This window comes from Carcharodon carcharias, chromosome 20, assembly GCF_017639515.1.
Source record: "Carcharodon carcharias isolate sCarCar2 chromosome 20, sCarCar2.pri, whole genome shotgun sequence".
Taxonomy (NCBI): Eukaryota; Metazoa; Chordata; class Chondrichthyes; order Lamniformes; family Lamnidae; genus Carcharodon; species Carcharodon carcharias.
In genome coordinates, this window is record NC_054486.1 from 50631018 (window position 1) to 50643284 (window position 12267).

The 12267-nt window shown below is 43.2% G+C and overlaps 1 protein-coding gene across 1 annotated transcript; it reads left to right on the plus strand.

The window, feature by feature from the left end:
* The first annotated feature begins 2044 nt into the window (after positions 1-2044).
* Positions 2045-12054, plus strand: LOC121292230 (F-box only protein 33). Its single transcript, XM_041213951.1, has 3 exons — positions 2045-3133; positions 9306-9997; positions 10765-12054. Exons 1-3 carry the CDS (start codon positions 2685-2687, stop codon positions 11034-11036), a joined length of 1413 nt encoding a protein of 470 aa, XP_041069885.1. The 5' UTR covers positions 2045-2684; the 3' UTR covers positions 11037-12054.
* The last annotated feature ends 213 nt before the right edge of the window (positions 12055-12267 follow it).

The following is a 12267-nucleotide window of genomic DNA, read 5'->3' on the forward strand; positions in this document are numbered from 1 at the left end:
CTTTCCTAATAGATAATATTGAACTAGTTAAGCTTTTACAACAATCTGACAGCTTTCTGGTCACATTTACTAAGACCAGCTTTTCATTTTTTAAAACAGAATTCAAAGTCTTAAATTGCCATAATGAGATTATTAGTACAGGCCACTGCTTTACTAGTCCAGCAATTAACCTCTACGCTACTGTTCTCTTGTTCATATTTGCTGTAACAATCCTTTAAATAAAAAGACTTATCTTTTACATACTCTATTTTCATATAATTATCCTTAACATTGTGAAAGGGATAGCAGATGCATTTTACAGAAAATTAATAGTTATATACATAATACTTTTATTCTTGAGCTGGAAGATCATAATGAATTGCAAAGCAGGAGTTTGGCCCATTCTTGCTTCTGTTTGTTATGTTCTTATGTTTATTAGATATGGCTTCAGCACCTGATCACTAGTGTACAATATATAAAAGAAAACTAAAATTTAGGCTGAAATATTTTCCATTTCTTCTTTATTCTCAGTTCAGAGCACACTGTACTCAATTATTTCAGTCTTTTCAATCACTTCAATTTTTTTTCTTGGTTAAAATTAAAATTAAATGACTTAATTTAACAACCATTTAATCTCCCTACACAGGGTGCCTGCAATTCTGCAGACTCTCTGGTGGAATTATTTATCTGAAAATATATACATTTTCCAACTATTCAAAACAGTTTTTGTGAACTGCATTTATTTTTAGCCAAAAGGATTGTTAAGACCATACCGATAAATATGACATGAGTACCGGCCTGTGATATCTAAACATTGGCAGCATGCCATTGTGGCATGCCAAACTTTTATTACTGAAGCTGAGAGGGACAGAAAAGTAGTTCTGCCACTGTAAAGACTATTTTCATAGAATTTTTGTAGATGGACGAATTCCACAGCAAATCCACTAACATACAAATTATATGGTAAAACCATGAAATGAAAAAGATATACTTCATGCTAAAATATCATAATTCTTACTGTCTAAATAACAAACTAGACAGTGGGCTGTTATACACAAATAGCAATTATGATGATTTATTGAGGATAATGACTGTTTGATGTAAGTAATCTAAGACCCTTACTGATATCAATACAGTGGGGAAAAGATAAAAGAACCAGGTCACAGATGTTCTTGGAAAATACAGAGGTCATCACCCTGGATATTTTAAAATTTCTAATAATAGAAGCCCAGTACAACAATTTACTAAGGCCATGCTTTGGGACCAGTTGGCTTCATTTATGTATTAAGCTTTGGAATCCTCAATCATTGAATATATTCAAGACAAAGGTGGACAGATTTTTGAGTACTGACAAAATATAAGATATGGTGACTGTGTGGGAAAGGGAGGGCGGAGTTGAGATAGCTAAGGTCAGCTATGATCTAATTGAATGTGGAGCAGGCTTGAAGGGCAAATGGCCTGTTCCTATTTATTATGTTTTTATATTCAAAATCTTTGATGGGTTTTTAAAAGTATTTCTTTCTCCAGTTTTCCATCATTCCTCCTCCCCTTAACCAGTTCTGAAAAAAATAATGACGTGTAAACGCATTTTTCTAAGTGACCATGAGGGAGCCTGGACAGTGAGACCAGAAGCAATTCAGTTATGGGTGCCATCTACCAGAGGTTGCCAAATAGCAGCCAGTAGCTGATTTGTCTCTTAAGCTCACAAAGACTAAAACCAACTCATCTTTACTGTTACCCTGAGTTGCTGACTTTGGATCAAATATGGGAGCTTTCTATTTTATATGGTTCAGTGTCACCCTGGATGGTGCATTTACTGGCTGAGTTAATATTGGGGATGGAAATATTTCTTACAAAATTCTGTTCAGCTGATTTGCCCCAAATTCTAATCTAATTTTGATTAAAAGAATTAGGGTCACGTACATGTTCAGTAACTAAAGGGCACAGCTGCCCCTTGTGCAATGTGGGAGTGACAAAAGCCAAAATACTGTGGATGCTGGAAAACTGAAATGAAAACAGAAAGTGCTGGAAACACTCAACAGGACAGCAGCATCTGTGGAGGGAGAAACAGAGCTAACGTTTGAGAGTGATGAAAGTTTTTTTTTCCTCTTTGTCTCGATGCTGCCCCTGACCTGCTCAATATTTCCAACAGTTTATGCTCCAGTGAAGTGGAGGCTTCTCCTCTGCAGAGACAGAAACTTCTGGTAAAAGTGTCAACAACAGCGGCCCCGAAAGGGAAGGGGGTGACGTCATCTGACCCGCAGCCGGGAGTCTGTAAACAGGTTCGGGACGGCTCACAGAGCCGGGGAGAGACACTAGTTCAGCGGATAAAAGCAGCCAGATTACTGGTGCTTCAGATTAACCTGGAATTAGAACTGTGGACAGATATAAATAAGTCGTATACCCAGTACGTTTGTGGAGTTTCCCTGCGCGGTATTTGGTGATTAAAGTGATGATGTGAAGCAGATTCCCCCCTTCCATGCAGTGAAGTGGAAGTTCCCGGGCAGTTTCCGGTGGAAGGCCCTGAGCCGCGAGCGTAGATGAAGCAGCAGCGGTGAGACAGTGAGAGGAGGGAGGAAGAGTCGCTGCGGCCTGGGCTGCTGATCGGCGGATAACACAACCAGCACCAAAACTAAAAGCGGCATTTAAACCCTAGAGAGAGGTGAGGGGAGGCTGGAGATTGGCGGCGGAGCGGCTGCCGGGCGATGGCTCTGTGCGGAGCGGCGGCGGCGGCTGTGGCGGCGGCTCTGCCGTGCGAAGTCATCGTTCACATCTTCTCCTTCCTGTCCCCCTGGGACCGGCTCCGGGCCTCGTCCGTCTGCTCCAAGTGGCGCGAGTGCCTCTTCTACCCGTCCCTTTGGCCGGAGTTGCGCCTCCGCCTGCGCGGCTCGGCCGCCGAGCGCTGCCGCCTCGACTTCCTCATGAAGAAATGCGGCTCGTTCGTGCGGGAGCTGCGGGTGGAGTTTGAGAGCGGCGGCTCCGAGAGTGCGGCGGCCGTGCCGGGGCTCGGCGGCGGGGGGCTGGACACCCTCAAGACCTACATGGAGGAGGTGGTGTGCGTGTTGAAGAGCGTCAGAAGCAACCGCAACCTGCAGAAACTGAGCGTGTTCGGGGACATCTACCTGCAGGAACAGGAGGAGAAACAGTCACACGAGTAGGTGTCCGGGCAAAGCGCCGAGGCAGAGGAGGTGGGGTGGGGGATGGTATAGAGCCAGGTTTGGGGGGGGGGGGGGGTCACAGCTGGATGGGATGGGGAGGGGAGGGTGTTGGATGGGGAGGGGCTCACGGGGAGGGTGTTGGATGGGGAGGGGCTCACGGGGAGGGTGTTGGATGGGGAGGGGCTCACGGGGAGGGTGTTGGATGGGGAGGGGCTCACGGGGAGGGTGTTGGATGGGGAGGGGCTCACGGGGAGGGTGTTGGATGGGGAGGGGCTCACGGGGAGGGTGTTGGATGGGGAGGGGGGGTCACGGGGAGGGTGTTGGATGGGGAGGGGGGGTCACGGGGAGGGTGTTGGATGGGGAGGGGGGGTCACGGGGAGGGTGTTGGATGGGGAGGGGGGGTCACGGGGAGGGTGTTGGATGGGGAGGGGGGGTCACGGGGAGGGTGTTGGATGGGGAGGGGGGGTCACGGGGAGGGTGTTGGATGGGGAGGGGGGGGTCACGGGGAGGGTGTTGGATGGGGAGGGGGGGTCACGGGGAGGGTGTTGGATGGGAGGGGGGGTCACGGGGAGGGTGTTGGATGGGGAGGGGGGGTCACGGGGAGGGTGTTGGATGGGGAGGGGGGGTCACGGGGAGGGTGTTGGATGGGGAGGGGGGGTCACGGGGAGGGTGTTGGATGGGGAGGGGGGGTCACGGGGAGGGTGTTGGATGGGGAGGGGGGGTCACGGGGAGGGTGTTGGATGGGGAGGGGGGGTCACGGGGAGGGTGTTGGATGGGGAGGGGGGGTCACGGGGAGGGTGTTGGATGGGGAGGGGGGGTCACGGGGAGGGTGTTGGATGGGGAGGGGGGGTCACGGGGAGGGTGTTGGATGGGGAGGGGGGGTCACGGGGAGGGTGTTGGATGGGGAGGGGGGGTCACGGGGAGGGTGTTGGATGGGGAGGGGGGGTCACGGGGAGGGTGTTGGATGGGGAGGGGGGGTCACGGGGAGGGTGTTGGATGGGGAGGGGGGGTCACGGGGAGGGGGGTCACGGGGAGGGAGGGGAGGGGGGGTCACGGGGAGGGAGGGGAGGGGGGGTCACGGGGAGGGTGTTGGATGGGGAGGGAGGGGTCACGGGGAGGGTGTTGGATGGGGAGGGGGGGTCACGGGGAGGGTGTTGGATGGGGAGGGAGGGGAGGGTGTTGGATGGGGAGGGAGGGGAGGGGGGGTCACGGGGAGGGTGTTGGGGAGGGAGGGGAGGGGGGGTCACGGGGAGGGTGTTGGATGGGGAGGGGAGGGGGGTCACGGGGAGGGTGTTGGATGGGGAGGGGAGGGGGGTCACGGGGAGGGTGTGGGATGGGGAAGGGGGGGTCACGGGGTGGGGAGAGTCGCAGAGCCGGTGGTGGGATGGGGGATCACAGAGCCGGGTGAGGGATGGGAAATGGGGGGCCCTCCTTTCCCAGTCCCTCCTTTCCCAGTCCCTCCTTTCCCAGTCCCTCCTTTCCCGGTGAGCCGACAAGGATTGGGTGAGTCGGTGAAATGAAAGCCAGAGTTTGGTGCTGGAGGAGAAGGGGAGGGAAGTTATTCCCAGGCGATGCCATTTTACAACATACGCAGTACGATTAATGGATCCTCCGTTTTTCTACGGTCGCCTTTTCAGTTGCATAATTTCTGTGATGATAATTTGTTGTGAAGTGATGTTGCAGGTCCTGCCTGCTTTGGAATTGCGGTTGCCTGATGATTTACATCTAATGTTTGCAGGAGAGATCAAGCTGGGGATGTGAATGAATGGCCCGGGTGGTACAATAATTTAATCCGTTTTCCAGTTCTACCTACCCACACTTTTGCCAGTTAATTTGTCCCCCTCCCTGCTTGATTCCTGAGTTTGTGACACTGTCTCCCGCATGTGCCTTCTCTTAATGTGCGAATCTCCCGGAAATCAGTGACCCAAAGTGGCTTTATAATCTAGCAAAAATCTGATTTTACTTGACTTCCTCCCAGGCACACTTTTCAATAGGGCTTGCTGTGAAATTGATAAGTTCAATCTTTTAATTTTATTTTTAAACTGCTTCCATGGTCAATTATGCCATTTCTACCATCTCTTCCATCCTTCTGGCTAAGACTCAAACTCTCAGATTTTTAATGCATTTTCATTTTTTTTAAAACTTTGTGCTCTTTCTTTACCACATTTTTGGGAATTTGGGACTGGTATGTTTATTGCTAGTTGTTGCCAAATTTGGGCTAGTTCACTTGAGCCTATTTTTCAAAGTTTGACTTTCACTAACCCAGGGTTGCCTGAATACAGAACAGTACTGGACCCTCAATCAGTAAGGGCACCACTAATAAATCATTAAAACAAGCACAACATTATGGGTGCTGGGAACCTGAATGAAAAAGCAGAAATACTGGAAGTACTCAGCAGATGTGACAGCATTTGTGGAGAGGGAAACAACTAACCTTTCAGGTCCATGACCTTCAGAACATTCTAACAATACATTCTTGAAGATTGTATGTTTAAACTGAAAGATGCACAAAAAACAGAAACAAAACCACAACCTGGTGATGCAGTTAGTACCTTGCAGCACCCATTGATTAAATTAGCATACCAGCCGACTCAAGGTCCCTCTCCAGAACCACCTGTGTATTTACAGGACTGCTGAAGAGAAGCACACTGTTAGTGTGACCCTCCCCATGGGTCCCACACATCCTAGACATGTGGATGACAGTTTTCGTTGGGCCTGGGATTAGACCTGACCAATATAGTGAGTGGCAATTGAGCAACTGCCCCTTTAAATAATGTGATTGGAAATCTTTCATGGACAGTGCAGAAAGAACATCAATGTTTTTGTTTCTTTTTGTTGAATTATGACAATGAGTGGTTCAGTACGACTATCAATTGAACCTAGGATTTAAATTGTCAATTCTTTTTGTACCTGCTGGATCGGCCAGCTTTCAAAATGCATTTTAAAGCCAGCTTATATAAACTGTGGCGCACTAAATAGAACAGTTTTATTGCCTTAGAATTTTATTCACTGCGTCGTGTAATTGACCTTTCACTTCAGGAATAACTGGCTACTATTCTGCAAGTTAGTGGGAGTTAAGTATTCTAAACAATGGGACATTGAGGCTAAAACGTTGCTGTCATCAATCATCCCAATTTACTGTTTTTGGTTAAATGGGGAAGTGCTTTATACCCATCTAGTCACTGCTTTTGTAGAAGTGCTATTTTTGGCACTTTATGGTAGTATAGAGGGAGACAAGTAGCATTGATTGTGATATCATACAACTGCCCCAAATAGATATATCTCTGATGTGGATTTGTTGAATTTAAAATGGAATAGAAATTAAATTGTAACCTTGAGTTCTGAGGACTTGTAGAATCAAATCTCACTTCCTCATTAAGTGTACTCCTATCTCTAGCCAAACTGTAAACATAACAGAACAGTGAGGGTTATGGTTTCTATTAAACATTTCTCATGAAAAATATCAAAAGCATTAACCATAATGTATTTACTAAATAATCTTGCAATATAGAAATCAACATTATCCATATTGGGTCGTACAGGAGTGGAGTCACTTGGGGGACACTCATTAGTATTTGATTCTGTAATCAAAAATGTTGGTTATTTTATTGCTTAACATCAAATTGCTTTTTATGGATTTTCCAGTAGAAAACTACTGTAATGGCAAGAAAACTTTTGGCTTTCTTGGGTAACTTTTGTATTTTTCCCTTCCCTTTACTTATCTTGTTTTGTTAATGTTTAAATTGTTTTTCTCATTTATTAACGTTATTTTCTCTCTTCCAATTTCATTTTCTTTTTTCTTTTATTTCTATTTTTTTAGATCGATACTTAAAACAAACAGCAGATTATTTCCCCCTCCCCCCTCCCCCAGTCTGCATCCATTGGTTCTTCGGTATGCTAAGGAATATTTTCTGCTGGTCCAGTTTATATTAAAAAAATGTAGGTCTCATACCAGTGGAATTTTTGTCCCTTTATTAAAGGTAAGGTTTGATAGGATATCATATGTTATAGGGCTTGTGATACAGAAACAAATTGTATTACTCATATTTAAACAAAAGTAAAAAGTTGGTTACCCACTGCATGAAAGGAAGTGGGTTTTTGACAATTAGTTTTCTGACATCTTTTGAAATGGCTGTCAAGCAAAACACCCTTTGTTATAAGAATTAATTAGCCAAGTGTAGAATAATGTTTTCTTTGAAAATATTCCAAAATAATTGGCATATGGTTTGGAAGGGTTAGCAATAAAATTGTCTGCAAATCAACAGAACCCTGGGCTTGCTCACTGATGCTTCATTATCACTTTTACAAGTGTGGAAGAGCCACAGCTGGTAGTTATAAGTTACAGACTTCCATCTCAGTCAGAATAAGGCAATAGGTTTGGAATTATAGAAAAAAATATTTAAAATGATTGTGTTGCAGGCTGAAGAGCAGATCCTTTGTGTTCAGAAGGACTATTGTGTATGTTTGTTGCTATGGTCAGTTTGGGAGTATGTAGCATGGATTGCATTGCTCATTCCTAGGTCTGCAGCTTTACTGCAGTGAGTAGTCATGTTGGAGGCAGTATGAATGGTAACTGCACAGTACTACAGAGCAGTTAGCACATTGTAGTGGTTTAAGATTCCTTGGGAAATGTATATTTAACATAAGCAACCTACCGAGAGAGGTTTCATGATTGTGCAATCTGTTAACTTACCAAGTAGTTTGGTAGAAATTTACACTGTCAGTTCTTTTTGTGATGTGTTTCAAATTTTGCTTGGGCTAGTGAGAACAAACCAGGCATTTCTCCAGGAGGTTGAAAGATTAGCAGCCCAAATGCTGTTGCTGGTATAGCCACCATTTAACTGCAAATTACAGTGGCTTTTGCAGCTGTTTGGTAGCAACTGGGATTATGCTTATTTAATCACAAGATAGTGTGGGTGGATCTGAAAAGGGAGGACAACAGTTAAAGCATTCATTTGGTGCATTTTTAAGAATTTCATTCCTATATGTGACGTAAGTATATATGTATGCTGTTTGTATTTTTGAAAAGAAATAACTATAACCAGTTATATGATGCTGTTTGTCAGTGTTTGTAAAAATGACACCGCTGTCTTGATGGGGCTTAGCACTGTCATTTCCATGCATCATTACTGGTAAGTATCATTCTGGAAGTTAAACAGAATTAATTGTTTTGAGATATTGCAACTGCGAAAAGTGTTGAACTCCAGTAACAGTATCTTAGCAAAGAGTGAAGTGTTAAATTGAAAAATCCTGCAGTGCGATGTTAAACATTTAATTCATGAACGTTTTGAGTAAACATTCCACATGGGAAACACTATCTTGAATATATTGTGCACAACACTGATTTTTTGAGATTTCCTGACCTATCTTCACTTTGCAAATTTTTTTTATCGTTGGTTTGAAGCTACACTGTTGATGTTCAGCTCCTGCACTGTCTTGTATGGTTCTGTTTTTCGATTGGTGGCATTCCTTTTAACTAACTGAAGTTTACCAAAATTGCCGTGACTTTTTAGTTATAGTGCAGTGCAAAGGGAATAGAAATTGTGGAAACAAAAAATACAGACCGCATCTCCACAGGGCTCATTGATGTGAACAGTAAAACAAGAACTTGGATTTATAGCAATAAACTAATGATACAACATGTTACTTTCTTTAGGGAAGCGATAAGAGCATGGTTTAGGAATTTACAATTAATTGCATTGTAGATAAAACGGAAGCTGCTCATTTAAACTGTATTACCTTGTGTGACATGAGGGAAAGTTCAAAGCCCGGAAACCACTAGCTAAATGAGCAAAGAAGTAATGTAACCATTGCAGTTTAATCATGGAACAAACTTCATTTTAATAAATCCAATTGGATTGTGGTCTCTGAGGATGTGTAAAAGATCAAATCTAAAGTAAAATTGATTAGGCTGTAAATTTTTGAGGCGGTATAAGAAAGATTAAGCAAAAGTTCAGGTGTCAATTGACCAGCATTAATTTGCTGTGCTTGATGGGCGGAATGGCTTTTTCTTGCTCATTCATGCAGTTTAGTACAATGTGAATTCTGTCCCAAGCAGTCTCTGGACGGAGGGTTGCTGGAGGACGTTCGGGGCTTTGGACTTATAAATCTAATTAATTGCCATTATATTTAGAAATGTAGCAAATGTAATGCTTTTGTTTATTACAGAATCCAACAATTGATTGAAGAGGTATTGGGAAATTCCAAACATCTGAAATGGCTCTCCCTTGGGTTTATGCTGGAGGTAGTAACTCCCACAACATTAGCAGCTTTGCCTCAGTCCAGTGCCAATCGCATTGAACACCTGAGTCTCCTGGATACCCACTTTATTAATAAATCCCCAGTTATTGAGGCAGTTGAGCTGGAGCGCTTTTTAAACCTGCGATCACTTGCATTGGATTTCTGCGATTTTACTGCTGAAGTAACACGAGTACTCGCCAACAGCAACCATGTGCCTTTGCATAGGTTGTCTCTTGTAATACATCATCTCTCGATGTCCAACATACAAGTGTTAGATAACATGCCACAAGATGCAGATTGGAAGGTGCTTACCAGGCACTGTGCAAATCTTCATGTTTACATCATGGCTTTTAATGTCAGGAATGACATTTTGCTAAGAATTCTGAAGCCAAGCATACCTTTAGAGAGAATTCACTTTGACAGCTCAACTAATGGTGTTTCAGGTGCTGTGGTAGATCTCATATCCAGGCAGTATGACAAATCCCTTACCCACTTCCTCCTAATAAAGGATGTAGAGCAAGGCATCAATGGTTTTCCGGATCTCAGCGACAACCGAAATGAAGACCCCTTGGTACTTTTGGCATGGAAGTGTACAAAACTTTCACACCTCTCAATCCATGGTAAGCAATGCATTTACTTTTGCTTATTCCATTGCATTAATATTGATGTTGTAAATTGAGTACATCATCTTTTGGCCTGGGTGTGCATATTTGACATTGATAGTTATAAACTTAAATTTTCCAAATTTTGCACATTGAGGCTTAGGTTAGGTTGTATAATGCAATACATGAAAGCAATAAGCAATATTATGAACAGGTTAAGGAGTGAAGTTGAAGTTCAGCGCAAAGTCAGATTTTTGTGTGACTTGAAAAATTTTCATATATGCTGCAACCCTGGACTTGTGACTGCTTGTCAAGGTGAGGTAATGCATTTTCTAGGCAATTATAGCACAGTGACTTTTTGGACCATTTTTCCTGTCACACCCTACCAGATATGTTAATTGTGGTTTTGGTAACAGGGTTATGCTTCCACTATGCTGACCTCTAATCTTTGGAGAGTGCACCCGTGTGAAGTTTTACACAGCACTTTTTTTATTGTGATTGTCATAGTGTTGAATTTTGGATAGCTTTGTTGTGTAATCATATGGCCATAAGTGACTGGATTAATACTAGTTCCACCCTAGTTTTTATTCAGTGTTCTTGCAGCAGTACATTTGAGTAAAGTAAATTTGTTTCAAGAATAATGAGACTTATTACTGGAGGTGAATGTATGCCGCTGTATTTTTTTGTATGCAGTGCAACTTAGTATAGTGGCTGGGTTTTTCTTTGGAAATGAGCAAATAAGTGATGAAGTTTTGGTAACTTTGCATTTTCAATTTGCAATCTAGGATATGCTGTTTGGGCCCACAACCTCATTGCTATCGCTCGGCTTCGTGGACCAGAGCTGCAAGTCCTGGAAGTGACTGAGGAGAGCATTAATTTTGACGAAGATGCAATGGCTGACTTGGATGGGGATCCTGTGCATAATCTCATTGAAGAAGTATCCTTAGGTTTAGGAAAGCGGTGGCATCCAGTAATGAAAAATGAAATTCTTTATGTTTTCAGTGAGACCACTCGTTATTTTTACAAGGAGATGCAGCGCTTCAGTGAAGGCATTTAGCATTTCAAACTTTGTGTATTAGAGGGCCCTGCATTTTTCAATAATTTAACATTTACATGTGCTGTTAATTAGTATTAGTTATATATACATGTGTGTATCCTGCTTAATCTGTAAAATGTAGTTGGTATTGGTTTAGAAGTAGATGTGGCAAGAGTCACTGGATTTTCTCTGTCAGCGCCTGTGTCAACTGCCAAAGAAAACAGAATGAAGAAGTGCCCACATGCTGGCAGGGGCGGGCCAATGGCTGGTCAGCCAGAACCTACGAGTTTAAAAGGTCGAATTTTCGACCTGCGGTACACAGCTGTGCTGTGGCTCAGTCAACAACTTTACAGCTCTTAAACGAACGTGCACCTGGTTCACTGTGAATAGTGAATACAAAAAATCAGTTCTAACAAAGCTATGAGCTGCTGCTATGATTTTGAGAACATTCCACTAGGATAACTTTTAAAATCTTGTTAAAGCAAGAGGCTTTAAAAGCCGCAATGTTCAGGGCAACCGCGGGTACAGTCGTGGTCTCTGTGAGACTAGCACCTGACCCCAGTTTTAAGTGGTACGAATGTTGTGCATTTAATGTAAAGGACAGCCAGTATTACTCAGTGTGGCCATCATGCTGCCTAGCAGTGCTGTGACCTGGCTGCTTTGTATAAGCTTGTAAAACAAATTTACTGTATGCAACATATGTCAAGATTCTATTTATGAAGAAAGTGTGAGTGGTGATTGTTTCAAATGGTTTTACCATCTTGTGTCAATGATGCATTTTGACAGGTGTGCATTATGTTGCATGTCTCCAGTGATTAATGCACTTACCATGCGGATTTTATATGTACATCTGTAGAGTGGATCCACTGGTGCAATGTATGAAAATGCCAGATGTGGTGAGATTTTATCATTGAATGAGATCATATGAAATACTGACAGAAAATGTGAGGAAAGCAGTTGAATGTTAAATTAATGTTTAAGTTTGTGTTGACTGCTGATTGTTTTAATCTATCAATAAAGCATTCAAATGTCTTATTTACATAATGTTTAGTGCTAAAGTTTTGGGAATTTACAATGAAGTTTTAAGCTATATCACGTACACTTTGCAAAAAAATTGCATGTACTGACAGGAAAATACAAATTGGTTAAAAAGGTTAGTCTTTTACATATACTGAGTACTACTGTATTAGTTTTTGCAGTAAAGTGTGGTTACAAACTATATAACATTTGATATCTGTTCCTTATACCATGG

Coding starts and splice junctions, on each gene's coding strand:
- LOC121292230 (XM_041213951.1), top strand. CDS start 2,685: ATGGCTCTGTGCGGAGCGGCGGCGGCGGCTGTGGCGGCGGCTCTGCCG. Junction 3,134..9,305: donor GAGGAGAAACAGTCACACGA/GTAGGTGTCCGG, acceptor TGTTTATTACAG/AATCCAACAATTGATTGAAG. Junction 9,998..10,764: donor TTCACACCTCTCAATCCATG/GTAAGCAATGCA, acceptor TTTGCAATCTAG/GATATGCTGTTTGGGCCCAC.